Source organism: Staurois parvus, unplaced genomic scaffold (assembly GCF_062004578.1).
Source record: "Staurois parvus isolate SC_StPar_1 unplaced genomic scaffold, SC_StPar_1.0 ptg000347l, whole genome shotgun sequence".
Lineage (NCBI taxonomy): Eukaryota > Metazoa > Chordata > Amphibia > Anura > Ranidae > Staurois > Staurois parvus.
Genome location: NW_028318143.1, coordinates 7646583 through 7670263, shown reverse-complemented (window position 1 = coordinate 7670263; position 23681 = coordinate 7646583). Strand labels below are relative to the sequence as shown.

The window sequence follows — 23681 nt, the reverse complement described above, 5'->3', positions numbered from 1 at the left end:
AAGTGCTACCTTTGCGACCCTGGTAGTTCCACCACTTTTTATAATTCTTCTATACATTTCCTGCTTACTGCTTATGAACCTTTGACACCAGTCACTGGTGGATCAGTTGTGTTTTTAGAAATTCTGCTTGCTCTATTTTTGGTGCACGTTTAAAACCTCCCCATTGAAATCTATTGAAAACGCATCAAAAAGGTATCAAAAACACACGTGGTTGCATTTTTTTTTAGTCACATGTCCTTCTTTCACAGGTGCAGGCTGATATCAGGTAACCAGAAAACGCAAACGCAGGGAATGCGGCAAAAATACATATATACGTTTTTATTGTATTTTTGCAACAGAGCAGTGTGAAAACAGCCTTATTGGTAGGTGACACTTATGTATGAGTCCTAAAATCCAAAAATGATATCTTGCTCTAGAATATGTACCCCCACCTCCCCAAGTTCTTATATCTGTCAGTCAAGGACTGAGTGGCACTTGAATTCCACATGCTAAGCCTCATTCTGTGTCTATGGGCTCTGCATGCAGTTCTGATTGCATATGTGCAGTTTATATGGGCATGCTTCTACATTCTTTTGCTCCCAAGAAGGATTGGTGATCAAGTACTGTGATACTTGTCTCCAGAGAGGCCTTTTGATATCAGTTGTACTAGCTTTCACTGCCATTCATGCACTGGTACAGCAGAGTACTCTGTCATGGTGGAAGACATTTACAGTACACCTCTATTGTGTGTATGTGTCTATTGCCAACATACCTTTATCACTGATGCTTGTTTTGGGTCTCTATATGGAATTTTGCACACATAATACTTGAATTTTACATATGGCACTATGGTATCGGTACTTCAGTAGTGTGATTGATGTATGCAAGACTGAGTGACTTTGAGTTCATTGACAATTTTGCCACAGTGAGAATTTTTGATAGGGGTTTTTAGTTGAATTTTAAATTTTGTAATGCCCTCCAGGTTAGCTAGATAGGTTGTTTGTTTTTTTTTTTTTTTTTTTTTGTTATAGAGGCTGAGTAGCAGCCTGAGGATGAGTCAGCCTGGGAGTGAAGTAGTGAGGTCACTTTAGGACAAGCTGGGAGGCTCTAACAGGTCAGGGCTTCTAGAGCCGCCCCACCTTTCCAGAAACCTGAGAGCATTCTGGAGCAGGGGAGATGAAGGGAGGAGGGCCAGGTTTGCATGTCTGAGGGACCTTTGCCAACCCCCTGGCAGGAGACTGAGCATGGTGACCAAGGCAACCCTTAAATATCAGAGAGCCGGGGGAATATTGTGCAGTGTCGGGTAGAAGATGGTTTGGGGAAGGCTGGAATGAGGAGCCTGGGAGGGGGCCCCAGGGAGGGGAGCCTACCTACAGTCAGGTCGCTGGAGAAGAGGATCTCCACTGCCTCAACAACTGCTGGGGAGGACAGCCTGTGTAGCAGGGAAGGAGCCAGCCCAGCGTAAGGCCTGAAGGCAACCCACTAAGCTAATAGGAGAGGACAGTGTGAGTACTCTTACACCCCATGGGCCAGATAAGGGAAAAGGGAGGTCAGGTGTTTCTCATCTGGGACTAATCAATTGCTATCTTCTGGCCCCCCTTGCCCTCGGAATACTCTCAGTGTAGTTGGGTGAAGAGGAGGAATCATCCAGGGTCTGAGGAGGTACACCGAAGGGATTTAGTGGTCTTTAAAGAGAGACTGTTGTTAATCCGTATTTTTGTACATAGTTGCTAAGGAGTTGTTCCCAAGTTATATAGTTCCCCAGGCATTCCATATACCCCTAGAGCCTATCCAAGTTTAACCCCTTAATAAAATCACAAAAGCAAGCTCAAAGACTGTTTACTGACTCCAGTCTGCAAAGTTTGGGAAATGCGCGTTGCCTGGCTGTGCAGAGCATAGGGAGACATATTCAAATCCATCGGCCCCTAAGGAGGTAGTGCTACAATTGTATGCTTGTAATTAGCAGACTCTTTTACCATATCCTAACTTTTGTATTGTGATGTTTTGGTTAATATAGGCAAGCAACATTCCAGGACTCAACTGCTGTAACTTATAACCTCTATATCAGAGTTTCCCTATTGGAGTTCCATGAAACTCAACTAGGGTTCCTCCAGGTTGCTAGGTGTTCCTTGAGCAATGAGCAATGTATGCCTCTCAGATAAGTTCCCACTGATACAACCCCTGGCAAAAAGTATGGAATCACCACTCTTGGAAAATGTTCATTCAATTGTTCAATTGTGTAGAAAAAAAACTGAGTACAGACATGTCCCAAAACTAATTTAATTTAACATTCCAACCTTCTGGCTTTAAGAAACACTTAAAAAATAAAAAATAAAGAAAACTGTAGTCAGTTGCAACTGTTTTTGCAGATCAAGCAGAGGACAAAAATGCGGAATCACTCAGTTCTGACTAAAATATTATGGAATCATGAAAAAAACCTACAGTACACCACTAGTACTTTTACTGCAACACCTCTGGCTTTTATAACTGGTTGAATTCTCTGAGGCATGGATTTAACTATTGGCAAACCGTATTCTTCATCAGTCCCGCTCCAACATTCTCTTATTGCAGTTGCCAGATCTGCTTTGCAGGTTGGAGCCTTGTCATGGACCATTTTCTTTCATTTCCACCATAGATTTTCAATTGGACTGTTTGCAGGCCATGCCATTGACATTATGTCTTTATTGAAGGAAAGTTTTCATGGCTTTTGCCCTATGGAAAGATGCATTATCATCCTGAGAAATGATGTCATCATCATCACCAAACATCCTTTCAATTGATGGAGTAAGAAAAGTGTCCAAAATCTCAATATAAACTAGTGCTTTTATTGAAGATTTAATGACTGTCATCTCTCCTGTACCTTTACCTGACATGGGACCCCTTGCCATCAATGATTGTGGAAATTTGCATGTTTTCTTCAGGCAGTCGTCTTTATACATTTAATTGGAATGGCACCAAACAAAAGTTCCAGCATCATCACCCTGCCCAATGCAGATTCGTGATTCACCACTGAATATCACTTTCATCCAGCCATCCACAGTCCATGATTGCTTTTCTTTAGCCCATTGTAACCTTGTTAATATTGGTTTTCAATTGTTTTTTTTGTATGTAAATCCCTTTTCCTTTAGGTGATGTCTTACAGTTCGGTCACAGACATTGACTCCAGTTTCTGCCCATTTGTTCCTCATTAAGTTTTCTTGCATGGCAAGACCACTTACTTGTTGGTTATGTGTTAGAGAAGACACTAGTAGCTTGTGATGAGGCAGAACTTGGTTTACTTGTGTGGCTTAAGTTGCAAACATACAAAACATATTTCAGCAGACTGTAACGAGGGAGGGAGGGGGAGAGAGAGAGAGAGAGGGAGAGAGAGAGAGGGAGAGAGAGAGAGGGAGAGAGAGAGAGGGAGAGAGAGAGAGAGAGAGAGAGAGAGAGAGAGAGAGAGAGAGAGAGAGAGAGAGAGAGGTTTACAGATATGCACAACTGGTAACCTTAGTGTACAGTGCCATCTACTGGTCAAGTGATATTAACACACAATACTGTATATAGTACATGCTGTTGCATTCCCAACATTACTGTTATCTCACATACAGTGGGGCAAAAAAGTATTTAGTCAGCCACCAATTGTGCAAGTTCTCCCACTTAAAAAGATGAGAGAGGCCTGTAATTGGCATCATAGGTAGACCTCAACTATGAGAGACAAAATGAGAAAAAAAATCCAGACAATCACATTGGCTGATTTGGAAAGAATTTATTTGCAAATTATGGTGGAAAATAAGTATTTGGTCACCTACAAACAAGCAAGATTTCTGGCTCTCACAGACCTGTACCTTCTTCTTTAAGAGGCTCCTCTGTCCTGCACTCATTACCTGTATCAATGGCACCTGTTTGAACTTGTTATTATTATTATTATACAGTATTTATAAAGCGCCAATAGTTCGCTCAGCGCTGTACATTACAAAGGGAGACAGAACATGTGACAGAACAATACCAATACAATGCAAAACATGAGTTATCAGTATAAAAGACACCTGTCCACAACCTCAAACAGTCACACCCCAAACTCCACTATGGTGAAGACCAAAGAGCTGTTGAAGGACACCAGAAACAAATTGTAGACCTGCACCAGGCTGGGAAGACTGAATCTACAATAGGCAAGCAGCTTGGTGTGAACAAATCAACTGTGGGAGCAATAATTAGAAAATGGAAGACATACAAGACCACTGATAATTTCCCTCGATCTGGGGCTCCACGCAAGATCTCACCCCGTGGGGTCAAAATGATCACAAGAACGGTGAGCAAAAATCCCAGGACCACACGGGGGGACCTAGTGAATGACCTGCAGAGAGCTGGGACCAACGTAACAAAGGCTACCATCAGTAACACACTACGCCGCCAGGGACTCAGATCCTGCAGTGCCAGACGTGTCCCCCTGCTTAAGCCAGTACATGTCCGGGCCCGTCTGAAGTTTGCTAGAGAGCATTTGGATGATCCAGAAGAGGATTGGGAGAATGTCATATGGTCAGATGAAACCAAAATAGAACTGTTTGGTAGAAACACAACTCGTCGTGTTTGAAGGAGAGAGAATGCTGAGTTGCATCCAAAGAACACCATACCTACTGTGAAGCATGGGGGTGGCAACATCATGCTTTGGGGATGTTTCTCCGCAAAGGGACCAGGACGACTGATCCATGTACAGGACAGAATGAATGGGGCCATGTATCGTGAGATTTTGAGTGCAAACCTCCTTCCATCAGCAAGGGCATTGAAGATGAAACGTGGCTGGGTCTTCCAACATGACAATGATCCCAAACATACCGCCCGGGCAACAAAGGAGTTGCTTTGTTAAAAAGCATTTCAAGGTCCTGGAGTGGCCTAGCCAGTCTCCAGATCTCAACCCCATAGAAAACCTTTGGAGGGAGTTGAAAGTCCGTGTTGCCCAGCGACAGCCCCAAAACATCACTGCTCTAGAGGAGATCTGCATGGAGGAATGGGCCAACATACCAGCAACAGTGTGTGCCAACCTTGTGAAGACTTCCAGGAAACGTTTGACCTCTGTCATTGCCAACAAAGGATATATAACAAAGTATTGAGATGAACTTTTGATATTGACCAAATACTTGATTTCCACCATAATTTGCAAATAAATTCTTTCCAAATCAGCCAATGTGATTGTCTGGATTTTTTTTCTCATTTTGTCTCTCATAGTTAAGGTCTACCTATGATGCCAATTACAGGCCTCTCATCTTTTTAAGTGGGAGAACTTGCACAATTGGTGGCTGACTAAATACTTTTTTGCCCCACTGTATATATTCTTATTATTATAGCCAAATTTACCACCCTAACTCCTCCCACAGTTTTTACACTACATAAACATTAATATACTGAAACGTGCGGATTGTTCCCGATTGCTGTGCTATTACTTTGTGGAACGTTTCGCCGAATGGTACACAAAATATCAGTGTTTTTGTGGTGAAATTGGTCCCATAGGAATGAATGGCGGAATATTCAAAACTAGAGTGGGAGCTGACAAAAGCTAGAGTGTGAGCTGAAAAATCAGGACATGATTTCTAAACTGCCATCACTCCCTCATTTTCAAGCCCACCTACACAAATCTTATATCAAAACATTCAGCTATCCCTGCTGCCAGTAAAAATTCACGGCTAAGCCATAGTCCTGACAGTTTTCAGAATATGACCATTTGTTTGCAAGTCATGCTGCCCATTGACATTCATTGAAACTCCACTCTAGCCACCTCAAATTTAAAGGGCAATTTATAAACTGTGACTGTGCCTTCATTTTTAATATTTCAGAGACATACTATGCATCAAAATGTAAGTCTGGGTCTTGTGATTCTCACAATATAAAGCTCTTCAGTGTAGAATTTAAAATTTTGAAACTACAACCGTTTGAAGATGGCAACCGCCAGTGAAGTGAGCAAGTTGGAGCAGTTTGATTTAACCGCTCTTCTCTGCCCTTGCTGTAGAGTGAGTTGCCATAGGAACCCAGGTGTGTGAGCAGGCAAGAACACTTTCCCCAGAAATTGTAGCTTTTCTTTCTTTTGTTGTGCACAGGGACGGACTGACCATTCGGGTACTCGGGCGGTGCCCGAGGGCCCAGGGTCATTAGGGGGCCCCACGAGATGCCCCTAGTACCTTTCACAGGCTTTTATTTGGGTGTTGTTTGAGTGTGGATGAGGACACAGGGGCCCCATGATCCCCTATTGCCCGGGGGCCCCATGAGTTGTCAGTCCGCCCCTGGTTGTGCATTTTCTGTTTTCAAGAATATTGCTTTAAGTTTTCTATCTTGACACTTTGATGTCTTCCTTGGTCTACCAGTACGCTTCCCTTTTACAACCTTCCCATTTGATTTGTACTTGGTCCAGATTTTAGACACAGCTGACTGGGAACACCCAACATCTTTTGCAATATTCCATGATGATTTACCTTCTTGAAGTTTTATAATCCTCTCCTTTGTTTCAACTGACATCTCTGGTGTTGGAGCCATGATTCATGTCAATCAGCTTGGTGCAACAGCTCACCAAGGTGTGCAAGAACTCTTTTTTTAACTGCAGACTAATTAGCAGATGTAATCTGATGTAGATGTTTGTTTTAGAACTGCAAAGTACATGGTGATTCCACAATGTTTTCCTCAGAATTAAGTGCTTCCATAAGGGTGGAATGGTAAAGGAATAGTTTTGAGGCATGTCTGTGCTTGTTTTTTTTATACAGAATTAAACAATTGAATAAACTTTTTCCAAGAGAGGTGATACCATACTATTTGCTAGGAGTTGTACAACTGATCTTTTTAGCTACCTGTAAGGGTGTAATTTTTTGCACAAGTGTAAGGAGCATTCTTCCCACCGACCATCACACTAATGTATCATGTGTTACAGATATAGTCATTTTTAGGAGGGTTTCCCTGAGTTTCAAGGATTCCTCTGTGTCGAAAAGCTTACGAAAGGCTGATGTATATACAGTACATGAGGACATTTTAATTATTTTTCAAAAGTCTCCCCTTTGCAAGTAATGATAAGACATTATGTTTCCTCCTCACCGCCACAGTTGACTCTGTAAGTGCTACACTATCGTGCCATAATGTCGTGCATTGCTTGTGGTTGCGAGGCAGTTTCGGCAATGCCCCCTAGAGTTGCACTGGTCAAATTTGGCAGTGGTAATACTCAGCAAATGCAGCATGATCTTTCATTTTTGCCACGTTTGAGGCATGTGTACATCCCTGAGCGGCTTCATGCCCAGGTTCAAACAGTTGGTTTGGCGGGGGGGGGAACTGTTCAATCACCTGGTTTTACCACCCCTAGCTGCACATGTGGACAAAGCCTTAAAGAGCCAATGGAATATTCAACTCAATTGAGTTTTTTAGTTTGGTGTGCACTGGCCATGTACTGTACATGTAACTCTGGTAGTTGTGTATCTTCTGCTCTAATCCTTCTACTGTGCTTTTGTTATGCAGGGAAAGGGTTATTGGTATTATCTGGGGCAAAGTGGTTCCAGCACCGCAAGCTGCTGACCCCGGGTTTCCATTATGATGTTCTGAAGCCATATGTGAGACTGATGTCAGACTGCACTAATGTGATGCTGGTAAGGAGGAATCAGTGATGACATATAGGCTGACCCTGTAGAGGGTAAGCAAGCAACCCTTTTCCCAGCTGGTGGAGGGGAAACTAACCATAAGTTATCAATAATATATTAACTTGCCTTTGCCAACCTCTCTTGGAACTGATGGAATCCTGGCTGTCATGCTGACCTAATTTTTTTCTATATTTTATGATTTGCTGACCCAGAGAAAGTATGCCGCAAGTTAAAGCTGAACTCCAGGCAGATATAAAAGACACACATTTACAGTATGCAAATCTTTTTATTAATAAATCATTTAATGTGTGTGTGTTTTTCATGTTATCATTATAAGTATCTGAATTTGTACAGCCTCCTGCAGTCCCTGTACTGCAACATTCAGACTAGATGAAAGATAAGCAGAACAAGGAGCCAATTCATTTTGCTGTAATGCTCATGTACTAACAGAGAGATGAACTCATCAGTCTGCTGCTTCTCCTTTTACTGTTCAGTCCCAGGCTGGGGGAAGAACAAGACCTAAGGCAGGCCCTGTACTTTGTTTTTGAATGGTTTACCTTACAGTGACATTAAACGATATCCTTCATTTTGAAAGCTAACCCATACACATCTGCTACTTAATGACCCTGTAATATATTTTTCATGAAATTGTTTCTTACTGTGTTTTTCTACCTCCTTGTAACGTCCATTGTGAGCTTGTGAACCTCTACGTTTCCCCTTCACTTACGTTTGTTTGACATGAACGGTGCACTTTAGTTAGGGTCATGTGCACTGCGCTATACACACTACAGATTCCATAGTCCCTAGTCTATCTTGAGAGTGAGCAACAGAGGGTGCCCATGCTCTTACTTATAGTGGAGCCATGGAGAGTGAACATAGCCATCCTCAGATCACAGCAGCGAAAAAAAAAAATGGAATTTGGAGATTTGAAGAAACCATAGAACAATAGAAGGTGCTTTTCTAAGTTAAGATACATACTTGAATAGAATATCATGCGGGTGTCAGGGAGTGAGGAGCCAGACACACAAGGAGGTGCAATTAAAGGTAGGTTTATTATACAAAAACAAGACAAAGTCTATGTAAGTCCAACAGCAACAGCGGATGACTTGGTAGAACAGTAGCCAGGAAGGATGGTCGCCAGAGCCGGGGTCAGAAGCCAGGAAGAATGGTCGCCAGAGCCGGGGTCAGAAGCCAGGAAGGATGATCGCCAGAGCTGGGGTCAGAAGCCAGGAAGGATGATCGCCAGAGCCGGGATCAGAAGCCAGGAAGAATGGTCGCCAGAGCCGGGATCAGAAGCCAGGAAGGATGGTCGCCAGAGCCGGGGTCAGAAGCCAGGAAGGATGGTCGCCAGAGCCGGGGTCAGAAGCCAGGAAGGATGGTCACCAAAGCTGGGATCAGAAGCCAGGAGGAATGGTCGCCAGAGCCGGGGTCAGAAGCCAGGAAGGATGATCGCCAGAGCCGGGGTCAGAAGCCAGGAAGGATGGTCACCAAAGCTGGGATCAGAAGCCAGGAAGGATGGTCGCCAGAGCTGGGATCAGAAGCCAGGAAGGATGGTCGCCAGAGCCGGGGTCAGAATCCAGGAAGGAGTCTTGCCAAAGCCGAGTCGGTATCCAGGAGAGCAATGAGAAACTAAACAGGAGCTTGCTGCTGTGCAACAGACAGGACACGAATGCAATGGACATCTACAAACAGCAGATTTATATGTGATAAGCTGCCACCTCCTGGGGGAGGAGCCACAGAGGGCAGAAAGCATAAAGGATCCCACAATGCTTTGCAGACACCTAAGGTGGATGCCAACACATGGAGCAGCACAAGCTCTGAGGAAAGGTAGGACCTTGACAGCAGGTGGGTAGATAGTCGTGAGTTAAGGGTTGCTACATCCATAAATTATAATTACAAAGAATATTGTCTCCCATGGGACTTTAGTGCAGCCATACACATAAACATAAAAGTATAAAAAATATTTTTATTGATACAAATTTCATTAAAATTCCATGCTGACTATGAGTTGGCCTTGTGTGCATGTGCACAACATTGTGGTGCTCTGCACATGTGTGATGACGTCATCACAGTGTGTCTTGCAATGGCATGTCTATCTGGATGGAGTGGTGGGCAGATTTTGCCCACCACGAGGACACGGAGGGAGCCATCATTCCATGCCTCTTGGCAAAGCTTGCGTTCCCCAGCTATGAGGGAGGTTTTCAGTCACCTATAATTGTTGGTGTTGAACTACCCCTTTATGCTCTCCGGAAATTTTTGTGAGTGTTACTAATGAAATGTGAAGTAGTACAATAGCAAATTGATTTTAGCATTCTGCTGTTTTGGTCTCTTTTTTTTCTATTATAGGTACCATCATATTCCCTCTGATGAAGATTATATATTAATCAAAACATGTCAGGGATAGGCTGTATATCTTAAGTCCATTCAAGTGGCTTATACCATATTGTCATTGTAATTTATGTCCAGAGGCACAAGTTATCAAATTACAAACAGGTTGAATGTCAGAGCCTAAGTATTCCAATTTCATCGTTATGGTTTTTAATGGAATTTGTATGAATAAAAATCTTTTTAATACATTTGTATATGTGTATGGCTGCATTAAAGTCCCATGGGAAACAATCTTCTTTGTAATTGAATTGAATATATTATTTTAAATCAGAGCATAGTGTCAGTTTAATTGTCAAATTTATGCGTAAAGCCCAAATTCACCCAAATCTTTTTATGTTTTATTTGGAAAAGGGAAGGGTATGAGCCTCTGTTAGGGCTTTATTGCTGTGCCGATACTTTTTCTCTCATTTCCTGTTAAAACAGGACAAAAAAAATGTAGTAGTAGTAGTAGAAGGGATAGTAATTAAATTGGTAGGCTGGTTTTTGAATCAACGTCTGGACAAAAAGTTATGAACATTTGTATGAAAATTCTTTGTACATTCAGTGACTGGGCAAATTTTGTATGACAGTACTTCAAAATGTTTTCTTTTAACATTCAATTTTGCAATGAATGTAATTTCCTGAATGAAAACCACACATTAATTTGAGAAAAAATTTCCATCCATCTTCTTTGAATTTTCTTATTGCTGTGATCAAAAACGAACATTGGTTTAACTCATTAACGATTAGAAAATGAAATGTTCTTAAAACAAAAAAAAATTAAAACAATTCTAGTGTATAGCCTTCCAGTGTATGGCCAGCTTTAGTATTGTTGTCTGTGTCTCATTGTCCTGGATACACAGGGACAAGAAAAGGACACATCTTACCAGAGTAGTCACAGGCAGTAATAAAAACCAGATACGTTTTTACTATTCTGCGCTCTATCTTTAACAAACAAAAAAAACCTGACCCTATGGATGATTGCATTAATCTATTCCTTCCTGTTTGATCTTTGTAGGACAAATGGGAGCATCTGGTCTCAGAGAAGAAGTCTGTAGAGCTGTTCCATCATGTCAGCCTCATGACGTTGGACACCATCATGAAATGTGCCTTCAGTTACCAGAGCAACTGCCAGAATGACAGGTCAGTATCTTCTGAAAGTACTGTGAAAATATGAGTACTTTTTGGTTTTTTGCTATGAGGATACCTGGGGCTAAAAGTGATTACTGCATGGCATAGACTGGTCTTGCATTTTGTTCCCTTTTAGTGAGAGTGAATACATCAAGGCTGTCTATGAGTTGTCCTACCTGGCAGATTATCGATTCCGAAATGTCCTATTCCATAGTGATCTCATCTTCAATCTGAGCCCACATGGATTTCGCTTCCGGAGGGCACTAAGAACAGCTCATGAACTTACAAGTAAGTGTCAGATTATGAATGCTACAGGACACCAGCCATGGGTAAAGTATGAAGGCTAACATCACTGACCTGCTTCAGAAAAAGGTATTTGTCTGGCTGCCTCTGACTTTAGTAAATTATTACCCACTGACCTGGTAAAAGTATGGCTAGTGACACAGAAAACACTGGAGTAGGGGATCAACATTCATCTTCATCCTCTGGGCCAGCCATTCTCAACCAGGGTACCTTGAGCTGTGGCTGATTGAACTCTCATCTTATGGTGCCCATCACAGTTCGAGGGCCAACACCACTTGGCAGAGCCAGCTGCATGATACCAGTTATATTTTTAGCTGCCTGTAAAGGTGGTATTCTGACCATCACTGTAAGGGGGGCATTCTTTCAAATTCACATCAGACACATTTTGACCTTGCTCCCTATTCAATTTGTTTTACCAAGAGTTTCCTGAGATCTAAATATTATTTCATAGGGCAAAAAAGTTAGAAAAAGGCTACTTCAAGCACAACAAGCAGGTAGCTCTTGCATTGGGGAGCTACATCATGCAGATATACTTTATATCAAAAGGTATTTTAAAGTTTAGTAGGAACTTTATTGAGCAAAGTTTGCCTTGTCTTTGCTTTGAAACTGTGCTGAGCAAAGCTGCCCAACACAGCCCAACGAGGCCTGGTGTGAACGAGGCCTATTTTTTACTTGTAATCATGGTCACCTAGAAACACTGTGAGGGAAAAATCCAACATTTTATAGCTCTTCCCAGAACAAGAGGTAAGAGGAAATATTCCAACAAGGACACTTGATTTGATGAGAAATATCTAAATGGAAATGTCCCTAATTTTGGGAGACTTCCTCCAACTCTTTGTTGCGTTTCAGAAAAGGAAATGAAAGGCAACTTCCCCAATGATACACAGGCAGCAAAAAGCTAACATGACAGTGTCACGGATCCCCCACACGCCATGCCCACAGCGACTAGCTAACGCGCACGTGCGGCCATGACTTGGGGTAAGAGGGAATAAAGGGAACTGAACTTTGAATATATAAAACTGTATATAAGATCAGCCATGATACCTTTTCACAGCCCGCACTACCTTTGGCCACCACCAGATGGAGACTCCGCTCCAATCCAGCTGGTCGACCACACACTAGCAGATACAAATCTTATATACAATCTGATGCACTGATTAGAGTTGATAACCAGCTTAGTAATTATAGTAAATGTAGACAATAATCCCCCTGCGCTCCACTGGTAATGATAGAATCAATAAATCTATGCGAGCTGCTATCACCTTTTCCTAATACCTGAGGATATGCAATAATAATATACTGGTGGTGAAGCGCTACACATATAGATATAAATAAGTAGAGTAATAAATCTAGAATGCTATATTATTGCATAAAATCACCAAAGGGAATAATAAAAAATACATATGAAATCATAAATGTTCTAGGTGGTGCTTAAAAATCATGCTCAAATACTGTAGGTGGATATCAAGTGATGAAGTGCAAGCAGGTAAGTCAATCACAAACCTGTACTAATGTGCCAACAAAAGAACCCTCATAAGGGTAAAGTTGATGAGAAGATAAATATATCACTCTATTTGAAAGTGACAGGTGCTTTAACTGTAGACACAATAGGCAAATATACCTATAGATTAAAAGTCCACAAAAAAGTGCAAAACTAGTGCATGAAGATTGATGTGCAAAAAAGGCAATAGTGGTGCTTCAATTCTTCACTCCAAACAAAATTTGTACTTGTGTGACACACGTGTGTATCAGTATCGAAAAGTGGCTAGAGTGCCTCCTCACCTCCTTGAAGCGACCCCTAGGGGCCACAACACATTGAGCAACATGTACATTACAGACAGCTTTAACCCTTTCCTACTTTATCCAAAACTAAAAACAGTTTTGGCTTTACATACACTTTAACCACTTCCCACCCGCCCAATAAGAAAATGACGGCCAGGCAGGACTCTCGTCGATCGGTGGGCATCATATGACATCCTTCCTGGATCGTGCCTTGCGTATGCCCGCAGGGCCGTGTTGTGGGGAGATCCGTCACCGGCTGTGTACCTTGAACACAGCCGATGACAGATCTGTGTACTGACCCATTGCCAGTACCATGTGACCTGCTGTGACCAATCACAGTAGGTCACATGATAGTTGTAAACAATGGATGGCTTCCTTTCATGCCATCCATTGTATACAATTGAGTCACCAGCTGTGATCAGTCAGAGTGATCACATGCACAGACTGGGCCAATCACAGCCCATCTGTGTCATGTGATTAGCCGTGGCCAATCACAGCTAATCACAACTAAAAAAACCCAAATGAATCAATTTTCATTCAGTTAAATGCTTGCTTGTAGCAAAGAAATTCTTTGATATAAGCAATCATATTGTCTAAAAAAAAAAAAAAAAATACTGATCACCATAATACAATGTTACTATGGTATCATTATACTACTTTGATCATAGTGTAATATGAAAAGAAAATTGTAAAAAAAGAGAAAAAATTGTAATAATAAAAAAAAGAATTCAATAAAAAAAACTGAAAACAAAATTATAAACTTTAAATTTTTTGTACTGTCACCAGTCAGTGTCCCTGATCACTGCCACACCAGTTATATTATGATGCTGTACTGCTCTGGTGACAGTATGTTAAAAAATAATTGTTCATTTTCCAAAAAAGTATGACAAAAAAAATTACAACTTCAAAAAACTTGCCATGCCTCTTATGAAATATTTCGGACTGTCTGCTTTGCAAAAAGGGGTCATTTGGGGTATATCTGTACTGTTCTGACATTTTTGGGCCTCAAGAAATTAGATTGGCTGTCAGTACTTCAGGATTGATCAATTTTCAGACATATCTCATAGTTTGTGAACTCTATAACTTTCCTACAGACTAAATAATAAACACTGATTTGGGTTATTTTCACTAAAGAAATGTAACAGAATACATATTGGCCTAAATTTATGAAGAACAATTATTTATTTGCAAATTTTTATTACAGAAACAGAAAAAAAACTTTTTGTTAAAAATGTTCGATTTTTAAATTTTTTTTGTTAATTTAGAAAAAAATAAACCCAATGGCGATTAAGTACCACCAAAAGAAAGCTCTAGTTGTGTGAACAAAATGATAAAAATTTAGTTTGGGTACAGTGTTACATGACCGCACAATTTTCATTCAAAGTTTGAGAGCTCTGAAACCTGAAAATTGGCCTGAGCAGGAAGGGCGTAAAAGTGCCCGGTATTGAAGTGGTTAAATAAAAGCTGTGTTCAAATTTGTACCATAACCATAACTGAAAGTGGACATTCATTCAAATTCTAAGGCTAAATCTACTCCCACCCCCATTCTAAGACTATTCTACCTACATTGTGAAAGAAAAGATGTGTATACTTACCTATTATGAAGCTACTCCAGTCCGTTCATGATCAGGTGTCAGCGGCAGCTTCAGTGTAGAGAAGGGGCAGCGGACAAAGGATGCCCCATAGTCAGGGGCGGACTGACAACTCATGGGCCCCCCCGGGCAATAGGGGATCATGGGGCCCCTGTGTCCTTGCCCAAACTCAAAAAAGCCTATGAAAAAGGTACCAGGGTCATCTCATGGGGCCCCCTACTGACCCTGGGCCCTCAATAGGGTATCATAGGGCCCCTGTGTCCTTGCCCAAACTCAAAAAAGCCTATGAAAAAGGTACCAAGGGCATCTCATGGGGCCCCCTACTGACCCTAGGCCCTCGGGCAGTGCCCGTGTCTCCAAATGGTCAGTTCGCCCCTGCCCATAGTATGCCTATGAGTGATATCATCGCCTGGGATCTGCTGCCGTTGTCGTCAACCTCTACTCTACACTAAAACAGCCACTGGAAAGATCATGTGACTGGACTGGAGCAGGTAAGTATACAGATCTTTTCTTTACAGGGTTAGATAGAATAGTGAATGAGGAAAGACAAAACAGAGGGCGCACAGGCCTAGTGCGTTACCATAAAAAATGTTTAATAAGAAATAAAGTAGGTGTTGTACTCACAAACGACAATATAGTCAAGGCACATCATAAAGAACAGCTGGGTCAACACCGCACTGAGTAACAGTCCGCAATAGGGATTTTAGACATCCAAAAGGCTGACGCGTTTTGAGGACTTGCCTCTTCCTCAGAGCCCTATATATATTCAGTATATTTGGTTTTCCCTGGTCTATTGAGGGCAGCAAGGTGTGCATGTTCCAGGACATTCTTAATGTGATTGTAGCCTGCATCAAGTCCATCCCCAAGTGCAGGAGCATTTGTGTTTGCTGGTTCTTAGATAGAATAGTCTTAGAATGGGTGTTGAAGTAAGTTTAGCCTTCATTAGAATTTGAATGGAATTTTACTGCTTTTAAAAGGTGCTCGTTCCAGGGCTTGGAGCTTGCGAGTAATGTATAAGTGAAGTCACCCAAAAAGAAGCACAGAGCTGTGTTATATATAATTCCACTTGAACGTCTACATTAATAATCCTCTCTGAATTTATCTTTTTGTTTTGTCCTAAGGGTTTGATATATTCAGATTTCAAAATTTTCTAATTTATTATTATACAGGATTTATATAGCGCCAACAGTTTGCTCAGCGCATTACAATATAACGGGAGACAATACAGCAACAATACAGTTCAATACAAGAGGGTTAGGAGGGCCTGCTCCTCAGAGCTTACAATCTAAGAGTTAGAATTACAACATTTTATGCATTAAAACATCATGATGTTATATTAGTTGAAACATTGCTATCGATTTCTCCAATACAGATAATGTGATCAAACAGCGGAAAGAATCTCTTAAGCAGTACAATGAGTTGGAGAAGGTCAAACAGAAGAGACACCTGGACTTTCTTGACATTCTTCTGTACGCCAAGGTACCAAATCCAGGCTGAAAGAATCACTTGATATAGACAGTATAATTTTCATCAGTTATTCATGGAGCAAAGATTTTATTTACTTCCATGGATCATGTGTGCAATTATATTAGACTGTCAAAATAGAGTTCTGGAGAAACATGGTTTGCTTGTTTACTTGTCATTCAGTACATGGCCTGGAACTAAGCAAAGCTAAGGGGAGAGCCAGCATGACTGGGGCTTGCAGACGAGAAGGAGATTCTAATGGGGTGGGAGTATATTCATTTGGTAGGGGTGGTGGCTCACCTGATTGGAGTATTTGAGTGAAGAGGGTGAGGAGAGGGGTTGGGACTTGTCGGAGGTCAGTTAAAGTTTGTGCCAGCACTGATGAGGTTTCTCCCACCCTCCCTCTCTGGACCTGTTTCATTGGTTTATTGTTTTTGTTGTTTCTGTTTCTGTCCTTTGTGTTTGTCTTGCCCTTTTTGTTTTTTTGGGTTCTTTTTCACTTGTCATTCTGCAAATTCTAGTTTTAATGCTAACCCGCTTGCTTCAAACCTGAGACATGGACTTCAGACAAGTATAGCTGATCTACAGTCTTGTTCAGAAGTCAACGTCTCAGGAAATTTCATATCAGCCAGGCAATATGCCTTTTCAGACAAAAATAAGCAGATGGCAATCTTTGTGTTTTTCCTTAGCCCAAGGATGCTTTGTGAAAATAGTATTATCCAATCCAAATTTGCCTTCCTTCCCAGGATTCCTGTGGCCTCATGCACACTGGACATTTTTCATCAGCACCTAAGGGCGTCTGGCGTTTTTTTTTTTTTCCTGCTCTGCATGTTAGCCTGTGTGTCCATGCACACATAGACTTTTAGATGCATTTAGAAGCAGAAAAAAAACCTAGTGTGTCCAGGAGCAGCAGCATTTTAGCAGAAAAAACGCTTGATGCTTGTACACGTGCCTAAACGTGCATTAGTGCTAGGCACATTAGCACTTTAGCGCTTATTATTCTTGGCACTTAAATTAATTCATTCCTAAACTCTTGACGCAGTTAAAAACATTAAATAAAAAATTATATATATCTACAAATTATATTAATTATATTAATTATATTAATATTAATTATATTAATATATATATATATACGTGTCGCGCTCCAAAGTATACATATAAACTTATCAGGACAGGGTGGAAATCTTCACATTAAATACGTGTTTCCATCCATGCTGTGGATTGCCTTATTTCTGCCACCAGAGGTCTCCCTTATTCCTCCTTCCACATTTTAGCCTCAATGGATGGGTAGAAATGATTTGGAAGGTATATCTTCCTCTCAATGAACCATGTAAAAGAGAGCCACAATAGTGCCTTATCCTTTGTGAGGTTCAATCTTTTATTAGTAGAGTTAAGTCACCACTCACATTTTGCAGTGTCCAATAGATCAGTATTCAGCAGGTATATGCCCCAGATCCTGTGATTGTGAATGCCGCTCGTCCACCGCGACGTCGTGACGTCAGAGCCCCTCCCCGTGAAGATTTAATGTGAAGATTTCCACCCTGTCCTGATAAGGACAAAAAGTGTTTTTAGCCTCTTTGGCTAATTAAGGAGGTGAGCGCACACCTATCTATAGAGCACGGGGAGTGTGGCACGAATCACCCTATTTGTCACTGAAAAGTTATGAGTATAAAGAGGACTATTTATGAGTATTGGATTAGTATTATTTTTGCAATAGCATCACAAGGTGCACTGGTTTGAGGCACATTTAATTTTGCACGTGAATATTCATATGATCACTAATATATGAGTTTATATGTATACTTTGGAGCGCGACACGTATATATATATATTTGTAGATATATATAATTTTTTATTTAGCGTATGATTTGCACAGATAATGAGTATTGTGCAAAGTGTTGATGCACCATAATTTGATATATATTTTTGTTTGTTAAATTATTTATTGCACTAGGGGAGTATCACATTTTGGCTCACGAGTATTATTAATTATAAAAACAATAAACACTCTTACAACTGTCAAGCTTTTTTTATGCCAAAATGCTGATGCTGGGAGGAGAGATAGAGAAACTTCCAGTGTGCATCAGGCTTAAAAAGAAAACTACCATTTGTCATTTTGTTCTGTTCTTTACCCCATGGCAACAGCTAACAAATAGCAAATATCTACATAGCAAAGCAACATAAATGCTAAAAATCCCTATTTGTGTTCAGTTTTGTGAATGTTTTCATGCACAGTATGAATACAACAAGCATTATGAGAAATTCATTCACATTGTGCATTTGTTATGTATTTTTACATATTATCAGTGGTGTATTTAGGTTTTGTGCTGCCCTAGGCAACACAATAATCGCCCCAACCCCCCTCCCCCCATCCACCGTAGAGAAAGTCTGACACCAACCACACCAACCAACCCCCACCTCCCAGCCTAGAGAGCCTTCCACTGCCCCCATACACCCACTACCATGCTGCCCCCCCCCCATCCCACCCAGCAAGAAAGAGAAACAACTTTGCAGCTCCGGACATCCCCGCAAACGAGAGCCGGGCTCTGCATACACAATCAAGCAGCCCACAGCCTCTCATGGATCCCACTAGGTCCTTATGCCGCCTGTGTCCCTTCTTCTGTCCCTTCTTCCACTGCTCCCCTGAAAAATTCTGCCCTAGGCAAATGCCTTGTTTGTCTTGTGGTGAATACGCTCCTGCATATTATTATTATTGGGTATTATCACACCAAGGAAGTAACACAATTGCTGTATTTTGGTTATTTGGAGACAGATAAATCTGTATAAAGGTGTAAAAGTTTTCCTGGAACCCCATAAAGCAAAAATACATCAAAATGCATTTAAAGTATACCTCCAGCAACTTTTGTTTTAGTTTAGAGTTGGACGGGGTTTGGAACCTTTATCCATTTTTTTTTGCTGTCTATGGTACCATTGGGAAGGTTTTACCTGATGATAAAGTTGTAACTGGGACAGAAAGAAAGAAAAACTCCTCTTACGGCTAATCTCACGAGAACAGCAAATTACCACTGAGAATAATTATAACAGACTGCTTATCTTTTTCTATGGAGTTGGATCCTTGCTAGATGGATCAGCGATATGTTACTGTCTTGCCGCTCACTCACTGTGATGGAGATTTTGCAGCATTCTGGGCCGGCAAGGGGGAATAATTCGAAAAGGGGAAACCTCCATTTAGTTGATTAGCTTGCCAGTGGCAGAATCATTTTCCTTACAATGATGAAACATCAGTTAAAACTCAATTTATTAGAACAGTGGTTGAAGGCTTTATAAATAAAACGGCATCTTTAATAAAATACCTGTTGGACATTATCTATAAATTCACTCACAATTTACAGTAATAATTTTATCTGAATTCAAAACTTAAAGTCAACCTCCAAGGAAAAAAATATAGAAAATGCTTTTGCTGACTCATCTGATCATTTAGTTGAGAATTCTGGGTAGACTTGGGCAAGGTTTTTGACTTGTCCTGCTTTTTTATTATACTATGTTGGAACGTTTGCTAATATATGAATTTTTTAAAACATCAGGATGAAAATGGTCAGGGTCTGTCAGATGAGGACTTGCGTGCAGAGGTGGATACATTCATGTTTGCGGGACACGATACAACGGCCAGCGGGATTTCCTGGACATTATACTGTATGGCTACACACCCTGAACACCAGAACAAATGTCGGGAGGAGATCAGAGAGCTCTTGGGAGATCGGAACACTTTGGAATGGTGAGAGCATTATCTCATTGTCTTTTAATATGATAACCCACCGAAAAACTTTCTGTACAGTAATAATGGCTAAGGCCAGTCAAAACCTAAATAGTAGTTATATGTGGATATTTGAAAGTTAAACTTTTCAATACCCCTTAGTTTTCTAAATTTCAGATATAAGGGGCTAGTTGGTGGTTAAACCCATTGATGTCCATGTCCAGCATTAAAGTGGTTGTAAAGACTCAAGGTTTTTTACCTACCTGCATTCTATGCAAGAAGGTAAAAAACCTTCTGTGTGCAGCAGTGCCCCCAGCCCCCTCAATACTTACCTGAGCCCCATCGCAATCTATCAATGTGCACAACAGCCTTGGGTGTCCTGGGTCTCTGCCTCCTCATTGGCTGAAACAACAAGCAAGAGACATTGGCGCCTGCTGCTGTCAATCACAGCCAGTCAGCCAATAAGGAGAGGGGATGAGTCCAAGCCAAGGCTCCATGTGTGAATGGACACATGGAGCAGAGGGTGAGCCCATAGCAAGCTGCTTATTGTAGGGGCACCCGAAAGACAGGAGGAGCCAAGAGAGCCTGTAGGGGACCTGAAAAGAGGAGGATCTGGGCTGCTCTATGCAAAACCACTGCACACAGCAGGTAAGTATAGACATGTTTGTTATTTTACAAAAAAAATTATGAACCTTTAGTATCGCTTTAATATAAGTTTTGGTTAGACTGAGCCTTTAAACAGTGGTAATAGTGAGTGGGGAGTAGGGGGTTGAAATCTCACCCTGCCTTATTCATGTTAGAATGAGACCAGAAAAGAATGTATAGTTTGCGATCATACAGTGTCACGATTATTACTAAAAAGAAAGCATGGCCTGACTGGGATGAAATCTAGGATCTTCCATTCTGGAAACTTGTTTCCTTTCATGACTGACTGATCCAATTCAAAATCGTACACAGAGCCTACTTTGCTCCCTCCAGGCTTCATAAATTGAATTCCTCTCATTCCTCAGAGTGCCGGAGGTGTGGCCATTCCCCGGGAGATTTTTCCCATATCTTCTGGAATTGTTCCGCTGTCGATGGGTGCTGGACAGACGTGGTGGCCACTATTAATGCAATTACCTTGACCCCTGTACCCAAAGCTATAAAAATGTACCTCCTAGGATTAGTGGAAAATCTTATCCCTACAAGGGCAGAGAAACCTTGGTCAGTCTCATATGTCTGGAAGGCCATCACCTTGCACTAGAAAAAAACAGCACCCCCATCCATTTCCTTTTGGAAACAACTGGTAAATAATAATCTCTGGTTATATAAAGACACCAATACCGTGGTTGTGAAATACAAAAAAAGTATGGTCTAAATGGCTAGCGGACCATACTATTATTATTATTATTATTATTATTATTATACAGGATTTATATAGCGCCAACAGTTTGCTCAGCACTTTACAATATAACGGGAGACAATACAGTTCAATACAAGAGGGATAGGAGGGCCCTGCTCCTTGGAGCCATACTACTGCTTCATCGTGATTGGTTGATCCGATACTCCTTTTAATGCTTTTCTGGATAACATGTCCCATCTATGGTAACATACACTATGTTATGTCATAAGTTAGGCTACTTTCACACTGTGGAGTTTTTGAAGCGTTTTTGCGTTACAAAAAACACCTGAAAAGCTCAATAAAAATGCTTCCCTATGTACAGTATGTGAATGAATATCTATGTATGTTTTCACACTGAGGCGTTGCACTTGTGGTGTAAAAACTCCTGCTTGCAGCATCTTTGGGGCATGTTTGTTGAGTTAAAAAAAAACACCTCAAAAACGTCTTCCCATTGAAATCAATGGAAAATGCCTGAAAAATACCTGAAAAGTGCTTCAAAAATGCCTCTGAGAAGCGTTTTTTGGTGCAGTTTTTATGTCACGTGTCCTGTAATAAATGCTCAGAAAGCACGTCAAGAGCGCGATAGCACTGCAGCTTGACCGCTGAACGTTGAGAAGCCACACCACAACTGTTCAAGTGTCACCCTTGCTTCTATTAAACATAACTGCTGTGTTTCTTTTTACACACCCCTGCATGGGTAACATCTTGGTCATTTTTCCTTTTTTTTTTGGTTTATATAATTGCTTTTCCACAAAAATTTTAATATAAAGATTAAAAAAAATTAATTCATGGCCTCCAAAACAACATTTGTGCTGTACCACTCATTATAAGTGCATCTGAATTCACGATTTTCTTTTGGTCCCCCTGCAATGACCCACAATTACCTGTTGATCCTGCCAGTGAAGTCCACCTAATGTATCTTCTTGTAATAGAGTGGCAACAATGCTGCCTCCAAAATTCCAAGCAGCATTGTCCCTCCAATGTAGGCTGTATCTGTTTGAACTACAGTGGGATGAAAATATGTTGCACAGTATGAGCATTGTCCAGGGGCGGACTGACAACTCATGGGGCCCCCGGGCAATAGGGGATCATGGGGCCCCTGTGTCCTTGCCCAAACTCAAAGCACACCCAAAAAAGCCTATAAAAAGGTACCAGGGGCATTTCATGGGGCCCCCTTCTGACCCTGGGCCCTCGGGCAGTGCCCGAGTTTTCGAATGGTCAGTCCACCCCTGGCATTGTCACTGCTGATTCACAAGCACCTGTAGCTTGGTAATCATCACGTGGCCACACCTAGTGCTTCCCACTGCTTTCTAGATTGACAACACTGCCTTTGTTACTGAAACTCTCCCACTGTGAGCTGCAGTGTCTGGGAGGGAAAGGTTTGGGACACAAATAAAGCAGGAATAGGCTCAGCCAGGGAATGTAAGTTTTAGGAAATTTTGGGGTATTTTTAGGCTTTTACTGTCGATCACATAGTAATTAGATCCAGTACTTATCTAGACTGACATACAGGAGCTTTAGTTGTACTTTAATCCAATTGTTATAGTAGACAGGGTATGGCAAACATCACATAGTGCTGAATTGCAGGTGGTGTAAACAATAAAAAAAGACAGTTGTGGGTACACATTGCCCCCCTAGGCATTTTTTTGCTTTTGTTAATTTTTTCTTTGTTTACAATTCCAAACTCTTCAGAATTGGAATGTGACATGTAGAATCCTTTTACCTTTGGATGTTCTCCAGAGAAGGTCAGTCCTCAATTATAAAAAGTCATCGAGCGCTCTGCATCACTCTGTATTGCAGGAGACAAGAGTAAGAGTTGAATATAGTCTGGAAGACGATTAAAAAAAAATCTAAGAGTTGGGTTTTAAATATTACCATATATTTCACTTTTGTGTGCAATCAGGGAGGATCTGGGTAAGATGCCATACTCCACCATGTGTATTAAGGAGAGCATGCGCCTGTATCCACCTGTGCCAGCAGTGGCCCGTCGGCTTTCCTCACCCATCACCTTCCCTGATGGACGGAGCCTGCCTAAAGGTCAGTCATCACCATACTGAGCTTGTGGGTTCTGTTTCTTTAAAGCCCAACTACTGTTTTTTTATGTTTGAAAGTATACTTCTGTGAGGTTTCACTTATAACATTACTATTGTATTAGGTTTCTAAATACATAATGAGGGTCTCATCACATTTACAAACTGTTTATCAATGGTCAGGGGCGGACTGACAACTCATGGGGCCCCCGGGCAATAGGGGATCATTCGGCCCCTGTGTCCTCGCCCACACCCAAAAAAGCCTAAGAAAAAAACCAATGAAAGGTACCAGGGGCATCTCATGGGGCCCCCTACTGACCCCGGGCCCTCGGGCAGTGCCCGAGTGCT

At 41.4% G+C, this 23681-nt stretch overlaps 1 protein-coding gene across 3 annotated transcripts in view; it reads left to right on the top strand.

The window, feature by feature from the left end:
• The window catches only part of LOC149456828 (cytochrome P450 4B1-like), a 44659-nt gene that overhangs the window by 9854 nt on the left and 11124 nt on the right, over positions 1–23681 (top strand). For all 3 annotated transcript variants that reach the window (XM_089684435.1, XM_089684434.1, XM_089684436.1), the window contains exons 4-9: positions 7447–7574; positions 10951–11075; positions 11200–11351; positions 16113–16219; positions 19753–19943; positions 23207–23340. In XM_089684435.1, coding sequence (XP_089540561.1) covers positions 7447–7574; positions 10951–11075; positions 11200–11351; positions 16113–16219; positions 19753–19943; positions 23207–23340 — 837 coding nt within the window. The remainder of the gene's footprint in view (positions 1–7446; positions 7575–10950; positions 11076–11199; positions 11352–16112; positions 16220–19752; positions 19944–23206; positions 23341–23681) is intronic.